This window comes from Suricata suricatta, chromosome 3 (assembly GCF_006229205.1).
Source record: "Suricata suricatta isolate VVHF042 chromosome 3, meerkat_22Aug2017_6uvM2_HiC, whole genome shotgun sequence".
NCBI lineage: Eukaryota > Metazoa > Chordata > Mammalia > Carnivora > Herpestidae > Suricata > Suricata suricatta.
Window position 1 is genome coordinate 73,486,018 of NC_043702.1, and position 16,538 is coordinate 73,502,555.

The following is a 16,538-nucleotide window of genomic DNA, read 5'->3' on the forward strand; positions in this document are numbered from 1 at the left end:
TGAAGAGCTGACCAACCCATTTCACAGAGAGCAGGACATTTCACCACAGTTTTGTTTAAATATAAATTGACACCACATGTCAATTATTTTTACTTCTAGCACTGATATCTTCTAACAAATCATAATAATTTTTAAGAATATTAGGCTTATTAATTTAAATAGATTTTTTAACACCTTGTGTTAATATAGCACCCTGCTCCAAATTTGCTGATGCCATATTCAAAAAAATTCTTTTTAATCAGGACACTCCTTATGGTATATGTGGTCCACAGCCTTTGCATAAAAATCATTATCAGTGTCCTGAACCACTGTTAGACTGCATACTTCATATTCATTGTACCTCTCTAAAAACAAAACAACACACACATACCAACACCACCACCACCAACAACAACAAAACTGATACATAGATCAATTCTAAATATTCTGGCTTTTGTAAAACAAAATTTCATAAAGCCTAGAAACATCTAAAATATGTTGCCTCCAAAGACACGTGTTTTAATAAATGACTTTATATATATTTGAAAAACTAGAGACCAGCAAAAAGTGACCTTTAAAGCCTAATTTTAAATTTCCAGTATCCAATTAATATGGTATTCTTCAGTAAGAGTCTAGAAGTGTCACATAAACATGAATTCCTTGACAGAGACGTTTGCACTATATTAACAAGGTGTTCCTATCTTCCAGGTAGGCCTAACATAAAGAAAGAGAGTATATATCTTGACTTATTCATACAAACAGGCACATGCAAATAACGCCACAATAAACATGTGTACAACACAACTGCTTAGCCTAATCGAAACAACTCACTTAATACAACATGCTATTATAGAAAAAACAGTATGCAGTTCATTGAAGTTAATTACAAAGAACATAATTTCAAATTATTTATTCAGTTACCTTAATGAACATGCACATTGAAACCACATTGAAAATGTGCCTCCGATCTATGCAAAAGTTACTATTTGTTACTGTTCATAGCATAGTAAATATGTGTAACAATGTGGAGTGACTGCACAACTGAGTTGTTAACTCTAACACTTTACTGAGTACCATGATGAAAAGTAATTAGGATTAAGATCTTATAAACAAATAATGAATATGACACAAGAGCCAAACTTTTTAAAAGCACTTTTAACTAACAACATAAGTGGAGGCCGTACAGAATAATAATTCACTTGCAGGGTGGGATTAAAATTTCAAAGGCCAATTGCAATTTAAATATTTATCTGATTTCATTTTATTAATGCTAAATTCTGAATCTGGCTATGGTTCTTTACACCATCTTAGACAACTTTTAAAGATTTTATTAGAAGTTATCTTTTTCAATTTGTTTTCAATTTGAAAACTACCTAAGGCAAATACCTCAAAAAGTTGGATTGAAAAAAAGTTGAATTAAGTGACCCATGGAGAGAGAACTGAGCTTTTTATTCCTCAATCCTGGGCTCTAATTGGATGAGTGGTTAGGGTGGGCTTCTCTTGTCAGTACTGGTGCCCTCTGAGGACTAGATGGACCTTGCTTTAATAAAGATTCCACGTGCAATCTCTTCTAGCATTTACACTACTGATGGTAAGAAGCAATCTTCTTTAATGGATGCTGAAAAGCTCCAAGTGAAATCTGTAATTGACTAAGGCTTCACAGAAACTGACAATTAAGAATAAAATTAAGATGCTCTACAGAAAAAGCACTCAGGCTTTCACAGAATACTTCTCTAGGAAAATATTTAGTAAAAATAAAAATATAAAAGAACCAAGTGTTGTTTCTTCCACATTACTAACTGCTTCTCAGGTCACTGTGCATGTTAAAAAGATGACCACAGAGTTAATGTTAGTGAGTCTAAAGAAATAATCCACCTGCTAACACTCTTAGGAGGAAAAAGTAAAATAAAAAAAAAAAAAGTAAAGAAAAGCCCTAAGTGAAAGTTAAGGGAAGTTCAGTACGATTTCTTCAAAATAAAAGCTGCTCAGTTTTAGTACCTCAAGATGAGTGGAGTAGTGTATTGACAACAAATCAAAAACTTTAAAGGAGAACAAGGCACTCCACCTCAAGGCTCCAGGAACCACCACTCCGTAAGTGTTACTAATCCAGAAAGTGATACAAGCACATTCGAATTATTAACATAAATAAGAGCAGGACAGTGAATGGAAAGGGGACAGAAGATAGCTGTGCTCTCACTGCCCCGTCCTCCACCTTCCGCCCCCCGCGTGCCCTCCGGGAGATTTACCTGGGTGGCCGGTTAGACTAGAAGACCTGGGCTAGATCTCAGGGGAGCTAATTTCCGCCCGGGAGGGTTCCGGGGAGCCTGGCGGGGAAGGGGCGCGTAGCACTTACTTTGAGCAGCTTACAGCGGATCTGCGCCGAGACCATGTGGCTGTTGCGCAGGTTGCCCACCCGGAACATGAGCGTGAGTTTCCCGTCCCGCATGGAGATCACCGCGTGCTCGCTAAACATCAGGGTCTCCGCGCGCTTCTTGGGCTGGGACATCTTGATGAACATGCAACCGATGAGGAAGGCGTCCACGATGGAGCCGAGAATGGACTGGAAGAGGAAGAGGATGATGCCCTCGGGGCACTTGTCGGTGATGTAGCGGTAGCCATAGCCGATGGTAGCCTCGGTCTCGATGAAGAAGAGGAAGGCGGAAGGGAAGTTGTAGACATTGGCCACGCAGGGCGTGTAGTTGCCGACGTGGGCTTTGTTCAGGTCGCCCCGAGTGTAGGCGATCACCCACCACATGGACGCCATGAAGAGCCAGGCCACGGTGTAGGTGAGGATGAAGATGAAGAGGTTCCAGCGCCACTTGAGGTCCACCAGGGTGGTGAAGAGGTCCGAGAGGTAGCGGCTCGTCTCGCTGCCCAGGTTGCCGTGCTGTACATTGCACCGGCCGTTCTTGTCCACGAACCGCTGCCGCTTCTTCTTGGGCACAAGCTGCTGCTGCGGGCCCTGGCCCGGCCCCTGGGGCTGCAAGCCCGACCCGCTGGACGAGGTGGTCACTACCTGGTAATCGTCCCCAAATTTCCTTCGGAGTGCAGACATAATACGGAGGGGCGAGCCAGATTCAAACGCGAAGCGAAGGCGCCGGGGCCGAGCGCTGCAAACCAGCGCCAATGAGGAGGTGGGGGCGGGGGAGAGAGGGGGGACAAAAGCGAGCGCGCCCGGGGTGGGGGGCGCACCCGGCAGGTAGGCTCGCTCTCTGCCCCCCTGCGGACTCCTCTCCTCCCCTGGGACAGAGGCTTTCTCTCCAAGCCGAGTCTTAAAACAAAAAAGTGTTCTCGCGCACTCAAGGCAGGAGGGATGCAAGGACCAGGAACCCAAGCGCAATTTTGCCTCCAAGGTTTTCGTGGCTCCTCTTTTCTTCCCCCACCATCGGCATCCCGGCCCACCTCTTGCCTTGCCACGGCCCTCCTGACTGTGCTGCAGCACTCCCAAACTGACTTTTAAAATTAATGAGTTGACAGGCGAGTCCCACCCCACCTGCCAACTCGCCAGGCTGCCAAAACTGCGCTACCTGCTCGGACCAGACCCTCCCCCCCTCCCCGCCGCTACCCGATCGCCCGCCCCCCGGAACAGCTCCCGGCTCCCCCCCGCCCCAGCCACTCCCGCCTCCTATCTTTTGGCCAAAATCCCGCCCAGAGGCATGTCTGCCGGGCACTGGTGCAACACCCCCCACCCACGCCCTCCGGGCTTCGAGTCCCCTGCCCCGGACTCCCGAGATGCGCCCGCCTGGCGTCCGCTGGCCGCAGAGTTTCCGCGGGCGCCCCCAGGGCCCTTGGGCAGACTCCCCAAAGCCCCCAGGCCGCCCCCGCGCACGGCGGAGACGCGGCGGTGCGCGAAACCCGAGCACTCACCCACCGGGAGAGGGCGGGAGGCGGCGCGGCGGGCGGCAGCGGCAGCCTGGCCTCGCGCTCCGCGCTCTCGGCTGTTTTTCTCGCCCCCACTTTTCCTGATGTACCACGGTGGGCACCGATGCAGGTTCCCCCGGCTCCGCACCTCCCCGAGGCGCACCACGCTGCCCCCGCCGGAAGGATCCTGGAGCGCCCGCAAGGACTGACTTGGGCGCGGGACTTGAGGGTTGCCTGGCGCTGTGCTCTCTTAGCAGGCGACCGCGGTGCTGCCGTAAGGGGTTCGAGCCTGGAGCTGCGGGTCAGACTTTCAGGTTAAACACTAGCGCCGCTTCAGCTTTCTTCCGCTTCACGGCGCCTGCCTTGGCCTCTCCGCTCCTCGGTCCCCCTCTCCGTGTCCGCGCCGCCGTGGCTCCGGGTGGAAGATGCTAGGCGCGAGCAGGGGCGGCGGGAGAGCGGTGGATGCGCTGGTGCGTGTGATCAGCTGCAGAGCCGCGCTAGCCCCGCCTGTCCCTGCCTTCCCCCGCTGTTCCACCAGCCTGAATTGCACCTCCGCGCCTCAGTTGAGCCCGCAGTGTCTGACAGCTCAGGAAAAAGCGAACCCCTCCAATGAGGAGCAACTAAATCCGCTCGCAAACGCCAGCCAACTCTCCTTCCTCGCCCCCACCCGCACCCCCACCCCGCACCAAGTCCGAAAGCCCCCAGCAAGCAGGAAATGCTGCACTCTTAAAGAAGTAACAATAGTCGCTGTAACTAGGGCGCTCATTTAAACCGATGCGTGGATTTGGAGATGCACCATAAACAGAACCCAACTGGCCTAACGAAAAGCATGTTCAGAACTCAAGAGTTGCAAGTAGCAGACGGGAGGCTTAGAACGGGGACAGAAAGGAAGGGAGACACTAATAGGAAAACTCACAGTCCTCCCTGAAAACGGCTCGATTAAAAATGCTTAGAATGTCCACAGTTAATGCGTGGCTGTAATGGAGGGAAAAGAAAGCTGGATTTTAAAGCCCCCGGCTTGGTAGTTAACTTACTGGAGGGGCGAAGTGAGGAAATAGTTAATAGAGCGCCCATGTTATTCACCAATCTTCATGTTTGTTTTAAAATGTCATTATATCTTATGACATATTCCATTCAGCCCAGATACATAAAATTGATTTTGTTGGAAAATCATCAAATCATGGTGTTATAAAAGCAAAGGGAGGCTGTAAGACTCCCATGCAAATGAAAATTAGCACATAATCATTCAACCAGTTCTCTGCCAATAGGTACTCTCTCCTACCTCTCTACCCCTAAAACGTAGTGCAGGTAAACCTTGCACCTTGTCAGCCTTAAGTAGAGAACGCTCATTGTCCTTTGGGTCTTTCACTGTCATTTGTCATCCATGCCGAGTTACAGAGTGTTCTCCTGCAGGCTCTCTGATAAGAGGTCAGTAACTGTTATTCTTCAGGATTACATAAGAAGGGACAGTGACACTGTGGGACGTGGAAACTGCTGTGGGTCTGCAATCATAAGACCTGATGTGATTCCTGGCATTGCCGTTTACAAACTGTGTGACCTTGAGCAAGTAGCTAAACATCATTGAGCCTCAATCTCCTGCTCTGGAAAAACCGGGAGTTTTAACATTTTCCCAATGTTGGTATGATAAATATAAACTATTTTTTGCTGTGAAGGATGTTAGATACTGGGCTGTAAAGTTGCAACAAGGCCCCGAGATTAGGAATGAGTTTGGACGGTTGGCCCGTGCTGTTACTAATACGTATATTCTTTTCTCATTTATGACTACTCTCCCCTCCCCGTAAGTGTCTATGCCCGTGCCAGGCTGGCTTCTTCAGCTCCTGAAATCCACAAAGGTAGGATCCCATGCTTGCACCTTTGCCCTGTCTGTTCCCTCTTCCTGGAGTGTTCTTGCCCTGCTGTTCCATGTTGCTGGCTCCTTCAGTCATTCAGCTGTCAACCTGAATGTGTCCTCCTGAGGGAGGGCTTAGCTACTTCTCAGGTACCCCCATCACATCAGCTTGGTTCATCTTAACTTTACTTGTCTTTCCCTAGCCACTGTTTTCTTCAGTTGTCTGTTTCTCTCCCTGCTCCTTCACAATTCCGGCACGTAAACTCTACGAGAGCAAGAATTTTGTCTGTCTTGTTCACTGCTACGTCCTGGACACCCAGGACACCACCGGTCATGTACTATGGCCACCATAAATATTTGTTGGATCAACAACATGTACCAAATGGCATCACTAGAAACTCCACATACATTGACACTCTCTGAGTAATACAGAACTAAAGGTTATCACTAAATCAATTATATGACTTAATATAAAAGAATGTGTCAGTTTTTAAAGAGTAATGCATTTTGTGCTTGTTAGCTTAGAACTGATATGCAGAGAGCTGCCAAATCACTTTGATTTTACTTCTGCAATAACTCATGATTTACCGTCTCTTTAAAAATGCTATTTTCTTCAAATCCCCATTTCATTTTAAGCCCAAATCACATGATTCTTTTGCCTTCAGTCTTTTACTCCTTCAAACTGTCCTAGACAATATTACCAGATCTATATACCCTCAGAACCTTAAGCTTAGCAGTAGAATGGAAACCAAAGAGTTCTCTATTACATTTCCAAACTTTTATGCATTCCCACTTTTCAAAACCCACTTCTCTGGGAAGAACCTTTGCCATTTTCTGACAACCAAATTTATAAACAAATAACTTTATACTTCAAGAGACATGGGCTAGTCTAAACCTCTCATTTAACAAAGAAGCAAATTGAAGCTGTAAAAGAGGAAATAAGTTGCTCAATGTCACAGAGTTGATGAGTGGAATCCTTGGTGTTTGAATCCAGAATACCACATCTCCAGAATCTGGGTATTCTGCTATCCCTTACCAGGTGCCTAGAAATGAGCCTGGGATTCTTGCTCCAGAACCAGGGTTTTCTTCCACTATGTCATGCTTCTCCTATAGGTTGAGATCAAAGGTCCTCCTAAATATGGCCTACTCTATCTTTCCAAAATTATCTCCTCCCTTCCCTTTAGTGTGGGCTCTGTTCCAGCCAACTTTGACTCTTAGCAGTTCCCCAAACATACTCTATGTTAATTTCATTTGCTCAGTTGCATTCTTGTCACATAAGTATCCGTTCTGCTATCCCTGTAGAGTCCAAATCACCATCACTGTTATGTAGGGAACGGAAGGATTTCTTCAGCTTTCATTTCAAGTGCCACCTCCTCCATGAAGCTTTATTTTCTTCTGCTGCTAACAATAATCTGTCTTGTCTTTTTTTCATTTTTTAATGTTTTTTATTTATTTTTGAGAGATAGAGAGAGTGCGTAAGCAGGGGAGGGTCAGAGAGAGAGGGAGATACAGAATCTGAAACAGGCTCCAGCCTCTGAGCTAGCTGTCAGCACAGAGCCCGATGCGGGGCTCAAACCCACAAACTGCAAGATCATGACCTGAGCTGAAGCCAGATGCTTAACCGACTGAGCCACCCAGGCGCCCCTCTATCTTGTCTCTGAACTCCCATTCCCCTAGATTTGCAATGTGGCATTTAGTTTTGTACAGTCTACTTTCTATTTGAGTTCAGAATTCCTTGAGATTTCCTCTGTAAAATGGAAAGCACCAATGTCCACTTCTTAATATTTTGTTACTACCCAGTACTCCAGGTTTCCAAGTTTTTTCTTGCTCATGATAAATAATTAATAAAATTTTAGAGAGAACTAAAATTTTTTTAGCCCACTTCAATGTGTCAGTCAATGTGCTTGGAACTTTATAGTTTATGTAGCTAGAAAGATGGTAGAGTGGGGATTCCAAAACATGCCCATTTCTGCCGTTTTCAAGGTCCTTACTCTCTTAGAGAAACAGTACTGCCTGATAAGTTACATATTTTTCAGGATACCGTCATGTCACACTTTAAATGTGACTGAGCCTTTGACCTGTTTGTAACATTGAGGCCAACTCCTTGAAAATGTTTAAAGATGAATCAAACTCTTCTTCTCCTGTCAGGACAGCTGCCCCCATGATGACGTTCTGGAGGGCAGCCAGCCCCACTGTGCTGAGGCCAGGCAGGATGTGTGGGGGAAAGACGACAGAAGGCCACCTAATCAGGTGCTGTCTGATGAACTGAAGTAGAAACGCTATAAACAGAATGGGTCAAAGGAAAGAGAGGCATACAATTTCAGCCAAGGCCACAAAGCTAGAAAAATCTGGAAAGTAGAACTGTGGAATATACAATCATTTGGAGTCTAACACTTAAAGATAGGGTGATAGATTATAAACAGACTACAATACAGTTCTTGGGGGTGGGGGAGTGGGAAAGGGGAACCAAAGCTAGATTTAACAACAATCTCAGTTAAAAACAAGCTAGATACTTAGTTTGGCCAGAAAGTACCTCTGGCAACATCTTATTTTCTGTGTCCAAAATTAGTAATATCATGAATAACTGGAACTTCAAAAATGAAGGATATGATTTTGTGTCTTAATACTAAAAAGGCATGACTTTGCACATGCAACTCACCCTATTATGTAACTGAACAGTGTAGGGAAGAGTATATTTAATGTAAAAGAAAAAAAAAACTGCCCCTGAGAAGTCCAAATTCTAAAAATTACTTAATCGGCCAACTGTGAAAAAAGGAAAGCTTTGAACATCTCCGGATACCTGAGTCTGTCTCTTGCCATTCATTTCTTGCCAGTGTGACTCCCACCATAAGATACTCTGCATGGCCAGAGGCATTAATTACACTCAGGTGAAAATGACATTATATTTCTTATTCCTTTACTCCTAATCCTCTCCTTCTCCAAAGTACAATGAAGACATGGGCAGGCCTGGGGATCTGAAGTGTTTATGCTTCAAAAGGTGACACATTCCGTTGCCACCATAAGTTCTGCTATATCTGGGAAGAGGTCACCCTTTGAAATTCTATATGCAATTTTTGGCAATAGGATGGTGTTACTTTTTTTTTTAACCCTCCTAAAAAAAGAATACTGAAGTTATTTTCTCTCTTGCCAAAAAGAGGAGGAAAAAAATGAAAAGAAGAAATCAGTTGGAGATTTGATTGCGCAGACTTGGGAAGAGGCATAGCCATACCATGGTGGATGACTCATCAAGCCCTTAATCTTGGCTCCAAACCCTGGCCTCTGCCTGAGGATTCAGAGAAAGGCAAAACGCCATTGTCACTTGGAAGCCATTTGTTTAACAAGGTTTTACTGATTTAAACCCTCTTTTTACTCCACTGCTGTCCATGGGAGTACTCTGGTTATGAAAGCATAAGGACTTTTACAAGATCCTTCCAGAATTCAACGTCCACAAAATATAATAATAATTGTTTTATCAGACCCAAGAGTTTATTGGCAGAGCATCAAGGAAACATAACAATTTCCTGTCCTTATCCATGTCAGTTGAAGTGCTATTTCTAAGGATTTCTTCCCTAAGAACATCAATCAAGTCCTAGATATCAAAATACGCACAAGACATGCACAAACCATGCACTATGCCAAGGTTGTACAGATCAGAAATTTGGACAGCATCATGTGAACAAAATATATTAACAACGATTAGAATACAGTGTGGTAAGTGCCTGAAGGAAGAGAATGCTTTAACATTCAGAGATACAATTATTTTAAGGAAATACCACTCCAGCGAATGTGAATTTTCCCGACCTCCTAAACTGGACTCATATTTTGATGAGCATTAAATTACCCCTGTCCAACTGACTTTATTTTAGAAATCTGCAGATTTATTTTTAATGACAAGACTTCTAAGAGGAAATATTTCTACGTAATTAGAACAAGAGGAGAAATAATTTATATTCATTTTGTAGAACCTTGCAAACATGGATTAAAATACTGGAAGAAAAAAATACAACAGGTAGCATTTTGGAGTTGGTAGAGTAGATTTTTCACTCTAACTTTCTGTGTTGGTGTATATGGGGTGGGGCGGGGGGGGGGGAAGATTGGAATTGTTTTTCCAAGACTGGAAAATAAAAATGCAACTTTTGTAATTTCATTTTTAAATGTTAAAGATTGACAGGTTGTGTCAATACAGTTTATCTTGGAAGAAGATACTGAGACAAAGTTAGGAAGGCAAAAGTTTTCTTAGGAAGCAACATCCAGGAAAGACAAAAGGGAAGGGGCACAATGAAGCAGAAAGAGCTTCAGACTGTGATGCTGACCTGACACCAATGATAGGAAGGACAGGAGGAGGCAGGATTGAGTAGAGAGATGCCCTGACTATGATGCAAATTTGATAAAGTCTTGGCCAACTGAATGGGGAGCTCCAGAGCAGAAATCACTCATTTGAATAGTACCATATTGAACATGGTTGGCCCTGTCCTAATGGACCCATTAAGCTGACATTGGCTGGAGGCTCCTCCCAGAAGGACAGGATTCCTGCTGAATGCTACATCAGATTGGGAAAGGTGCTGTAGCTGGAGGCTATCAGCGAAATGCACTTCTTCCAGCAGAAAAGCAAGTCCTTCTTGAAGCAAGATTAAGCAGCACTCCTCCATGGCTGCCAGTCAGAGCAAAGAAGTGGAATTTATCAGGGTCTTTCTAGAAATTTTGTTACAAATATCTGGAAATACCAATATAGTCTAACCAACTGATGAAGAATATGTGCATAAATCTTCAGTTTTGTCTGAATAACATGAATCTGGTAGAATCACAAGTCTCTTATTTTGGGTGGGAGGGGTAATAGCTAATGGCCACAGTGATCTTGGCTTTGATTATAGTCTGCTACAGGGTAGGAATATACATACATACATATATATTCTTTTTGACAACACCAGTGAATGACAAGGCTGCCCCTGTGGCTGACAAAGGTTGCATACCAATTGTGAGAGGTAACCTAGATAAAGGACAATGTAGACAATAGAATTCATTTACATTGTGCCATTAAATTATATATGTTACCAGTAGCCAACAGAATAAATACTACTATAATTCTCCTGAAAGCCAAACATATATGTCTTTTAGAATCCTCCAATACTGAGGCAGTATTAAGACTGCATGAAGGAGAGGGAGAGGCAGGAGCAATGGAGCAGTTGGGCCACAGGACAGGACAGCAAAATAAAGGAGATGGCCCAAAGACCATTGTTGCAAAGGGATGGTGAAGAGAACTCAAACATTTCACAGCATGTAAACCAGGCTAGAAAGGAAGGAAGAAGGGTAAATAGAATTTTCTGAAATCAGATAGCCCTGTTTAGTTTCTAGCTATGCATTAGATTTGCCTTGGGACTCTTCCCCAGACCATTATATCAGATTCTGTGGGTATAAAGCCCAGACATCAGTAGTTTTCAAAGGTCCCTTAGTGATTGTGATAAGACTGAGAAACCTTGATCTGTGGGAACTCATGCTTTTCAGTAGAGGAGCTTCCCTGGGAAAGGTCACACACGGACATCCATCTTCCCTCTCCACTTCAGAGAACCCTCATCCTTTGGCATCAGAGACACACTAGGGATTAGTGACCTGTGGTCCCCTGGACTCTCATGTCACCAGAGTCCAATACATGTGGATCTAAATTCAAGGTACACAAGGTTCTTCTCCTCATCAAAAAAGCACATGGGCAAAGCAAGGCACACTGTGGCTTGGCTGCAGTTTAGTCCAAGCCTACCTTTTACGATCATAAATAAGGAAACTGAATGGAAGAATCTAGGGCCCCTGAATTCTAAATCCCAGAAATGTTTAAAAAAAAATTATGAATAATGTTTTTACTGCTCTCTGTGGATGCAGATGTGAATTGTAGGAAGTCTGTCTCACTACTATATATCATACTGTCCTAAATTTAAAAAGGTAAAAAGAAAGGGAGGGAGGGAAAAAGAAAGGAAGGGAAGAAGAAAGAAAAGATGAAGGAGCACAAAAATGAAAATTCTCACAAAGATGACTGATCAGCCAACGGAAAAGCACTGGCAAAACTGTGGCCACATTGGCAGATGGCCAAGCAAGGATGGGCAGACCTGGCCGTTTGCTTTCAGTATATGATTATATGGCGAGGGTGGGTGAGGAATTACAGGAATAAAAACGATAAGCACTAGAAACCAGGATGTCATTTTTATACATGCTTATTTCTAGATTTCCTCCCAGTTTTTACTCAGTGAAAACTCTCAAAATTTTTTATTTAGCTTTTCCTTCCGGGAAAGATAACTGCTTAGAGTTCACCCAGTAAAATGACAATGTAAACTCACCCACGTTAGTGATTACCCAGTAGCCCATGGATGAGCTTCCTGTTGCCCATGAGATAACGGAGGAGGCCCTGGGGATTAGTTTAGGGGTGGGCATGGGTGTGCATTTAACTCTCCACTTCCTGGTCATGCGTTTCTCTCATCCAACTTACAAAGTATGTGCTTAAAGCAATACAAATTTCCAGTTGAGTAAGTAGCAATTGTTCAAAACTAATCTGAATGTAAAAACTTAAAAAATGAAAATTGTATCTAATTCATTTATAGGGAGCTTCAATCTTATTATTATGACCCCATAGATAATAATACCACAGTTCTAGAAACATCTTGGTATTGGGGTAATAATTAAATGTAATGATTCTCTACAGCCACTCTTTTTCCTTGTCTTATTTTAATCTATTAATTGGAAAGCCTATTCTCCAAACAGAACTGAGATGACTGACAGATTTTTTTTAAATTAACGAATTTCTCTGTTAGAGAAAGTGGATGGGTGTTAGCACTTTATTCTGCACATAACATAAAAAAGATGCTTGCTGTTCAACATTTACATATCAGTATTGTTTTTGTTCACGTCAAGTTTCATTTTGCATCAAGATTAAAAAAAGAAGAAAAACCATGCTGTTAAATGACCAATTCATGTAAGGATTTTCTATACCTGTGGAAAGTTCTTTCAGTGAGTTCTTTTTAGTAAAATCAAAGAATAAGATGTTACAATTAGAAAAGGGGAGAGAAAGAAGAAAGATGGAAAATGGAGGTCAGAGCCCAGTCCCATCTCCTAGTAACGTGCATATTCTTTTTTGCATTCTTTGAGGCTGGAGTTGCTGTTGATGAAATGTCCTCACATATTCTGTCAATGTCAGAATGCAAACATCACTAAATAAACCCTGTGTCAAAATGTCACGTAGTGATTATTTATGCTTCTTGACAACACCAATGAATGACAAGGCTGCCTCTATGGCCGAGAAAGGTTGCATACCAATTGCGAAAAGTAATGTAAATGAAGGACAATGTAGACATCAGAATTCATTTAAACTGTGCCATTAAATTAGATATGTTATCTGTAGCCACACAGTAAATACTACTATAATTCTCCTGAAAGAAAAATATTGACTAACAACTTAATGCAAATTATTTAGTAATTAACATGTCTTTCTGAATCTCTGCTATCAAGTAGATATACTGAAAAAGAAGTGTCATCTATGTATTCTTCTTTATTTGCTCACTATTTCAAAATGTTCCTTCTTCTGGAATTGAATTTGGAATCCACATTTTTAGAGGAGGCTGCGATTACTAATGAAGTTTGGATAACAGAGAAAACTCAAATTATACAATGAAAAATTCTTTGCAGTACAAACACAAGGTGAGTAAAATATTCAAGCCCTTCATTGTTCCTGGATTCCATATTGTCTCCTGTTTCAATGTAGAGTACTCAGTGCGGAATATGAGGCATGGCTCAGTCAATGGGACCAAAACATATACTGTGAAAATATTTCATCAAATTAGTCAGTAAAATTATAAGGTTATTGTAAATCTGTTGTCATACATTTTAATTTTAGAGAATAATTAAAAGACACTATTTTATTAGGGATAACAGTCTACTAACATACCACTCTATTAATCATACTGACACATACCATGCTTAAAACACAATTCAAAGTCATCTAAATAACTATGACTTTTAGGATCTTGACTAAGACCTTTGATGCCAGCACAGAATAGTTGGCATATGAATCCTTGCTTCGAAGTTTCTCGCTTTGTGATCTTAAGTAATTTACTAACCTCCCTGGGCTTGGCTTTTCTCACCGCTAAAATAAAACAGAAATAGGTTGTACCACTTTGATGTAGCTTGACATGAGAATTAGATGAGAAAACCTACATAAATCACAGAGCCTAATATACTGCACAAGATATTTTCAAGTTCAGTGAAAAATAAATTCAAAAAGTATCTTTAAATGAAGAACAAATCCACAAGGAGAACTTCTAATTTGCTATTAGCCCACAAATGATTTTAAAACTGCAGACATGTACTGAAATGAAAGAAATAACTTAATTCAAAAGATTTCTCATGCTTCCTCCACCTTTACAACACTGTAGGCTCGTAAGTTACATATGCCCTTTCCTTAACTCCGCTGAATTGAGTATACTTGCTTTTATTCCCTACACTCCTCCATTGTCTTGCTCCTCTCTTAATGTTGGCTGTTATCTGAAGTGACCCAACATTGGTTCTGCTATTCTTGGCCTAATTAATGCCTTCGGTCACTCAGTATACCTTTGCCTATCAGTGGAGAAGAAATCCATTTACTATCCCATTCTACACCACCCCACAGCAAGTGCTGGCCTTTACATAAGAAAAACATTGGTTTCTTGGCAGTCCAACAAAAAGATAGGCCCTACCCATTCTTAGCAACAACAAAACTACTCCCACAAGTAAAGCAAAACAAAACCTTTCTTAATTTTTTTTCTGTAATAAGATGGTGAAAGGTCCATTCACCAAAACACTTCTTATGAAGTAAAAGTGTTCGCGCAGACTCTGTGAGTGGTTGTGATTGTGTCAATGTAAGAACTCAAGACTCCTTCCTAGTACTGGGAGGGAGGAAAAAAGGCAAGAGAAAGAAAGAAAAGAGTCAACGTGCTATTAGCCCTGGGAGCTGAGGCCTGCTACTCTGGGAGGTGACCTATCCCCAAGAGAGTAATTTGCAAAGTTCATCAGTCTGATGATTGCTTTTGAACAATAAAGTGTTCTAAGCCAATGAAGTGCCTGAGATCCACACTCACCTTGATACAAGGCAAAGCCAAGGTGGCTCTTGCAGATATGAGAGCTGAAAGGTAAGATATACAGGAAGAAATAGCCCCTGAAAACAGAAAAATCTCTTGGAGGGCTTTGCATCACATAAGGCCACAAGGTTCAATTCAGCTAGAATAGTTCTGTGAGGGGCAGTGGGGCTCAACACGACCCTTGCCTTAATCTTGATTTTGTTTTGGGGTTTTATTTTAAAACACTTTCCTAAGTCAGAGAGATGGTCCAGGGATGCCTGGGTGGCTCAGTAGGTTATGCATCCAACCCTTGCTTTCATTTCAGGTCATGATCTCACAGCCCTGGGGATTAAGCCCTGCTTCCGGCTGTGCACCGCCAGTGTGGAGCCTGCTTGCGATTTCCATCTCTCTCTGACCCTGCCCTCCTCTCTCTCTCAAAATAAATAAATGTTTAAAAAAGATAGAGAGAGATGGTCCAAATCAGCTTTTTCACCATTAAACATTCATTGTGTTTTGTGTGGGTTACAAAATGATATAGCTGAAAAAAAGAGCGTTTTGAAATTCAGAGATAGGGGTGGGCCAGACCATCAAAATAACTGTGCAAATAACTATCTAGAGCCACTAGTAGAGTGTTTCATATAGTGGCTTTAAAAAATAAACCCACCTAACATAATAATGCACATTTAAATTGGTGCTATTTAAAGGCAAAATAGCTGTACTGTAAAAAGTGTGACACTAATACTTTAATTCTACATGCCTTTCAAACAGTATGAAAAGCTGTAACTTCAGGGGATGTTCAAATAAAAGCAAAAATTGTAGCAATGATAAATATATATAACATATAAAATTTATATATATGTATAATTTATATATAAAATATATATATATTACTTCCTGAGAAACATCTTTATCCACACATTCTAGAGCAAGAGATTTGCATTATCAAAACAAGAGCACTTATATATAATAAATTAATTTTGTGCAACAATTATGGGAGTATGAAAGAAAAAATTACATTGGAAGTATGTTTCTCAAAATTGCATATTATTCACCATCTATTTGGAAGAAAATATGATTGGCTGCACTAATATTAGACTTACTGCTAATAGTTACCAGAGCTAACTAACTCATGACCCTAAGCACGTTCTAGTACTGTGATTGAAGATAGAGGCAAATAAGATCCTTAGAACTTCGTAAGAAAACTTGTGAAGGAGCAAAAATAAAGCAGATAAGAGCAGAGTTACCCTGTTGAAGCTGGGTTGGGGCACAGAACACCGCCAGCTTTGATCATTCCTCCTTTCTCCTGGTGGTCCCCAGGAAACCTGAAAAACTGCAGTGCTCTGAGGGGCATAGTCTACCCTCCGTGACTCTCTGGAATTAATAGATAAAATAGAAGGGAGGTGCAGTAAGGGAGAGATGCCAACTTCACCCCAAACTGTGTCCACTTCTGAAATTCTCTGACATTTGGATAAATGATGAGGCCAACCTGATGAATATGAATTCCTTGAAGGACTTGAAAGCCTAATGAAAGACACTCATTCCTTGAAAATAAGGAATGAAGCCAAGAAACTAGTAACAAAGCCTTAGTCACAGAGCGATGATCAATTCTGTTATAGTTTACGTATCACACAGAGTGTCTCTCAGGGCACCTGGGTGGCTCAGTTGGTTAAGCCTCTGACTCTTGATTTCAGCTCAGGTTGGTTAAATCAAACTCCACGTCTGCACTATCAGCACAGAGCCTGCTTGGGATTCTCTCTCTACCTCTCTCTCTCTGCCCC

At 42.2% G+C, this 16,538-nt stretch overlaps 1 protein-coding gene across 1 annotated transcript in view; it reads right to left on the reverse strand.

The window, feature by feature from the left end:
* Positions 1–3,505, reverse strand: part of KCNJ3 (potassium voltage-gated channel subfamily J member 3) — a 153,607-nt gene extending 150,102 nt beyond the window's left edge. The window contains exon 1 of the mRNA XM_029934557.1: positions 2,333–3,505. Within this exon, the coding sequence (XP_029790417.1) occupies positions 2,333–3,034 (702 nt within the window). The 5' untranslated portion in view covers positions 3,035–3,505. The remainder of the gene's footprint in view (positions 1–2,332) is intronic.
* Positions 3,506–16,538: the final 13,033 nt, after the last annotated feature.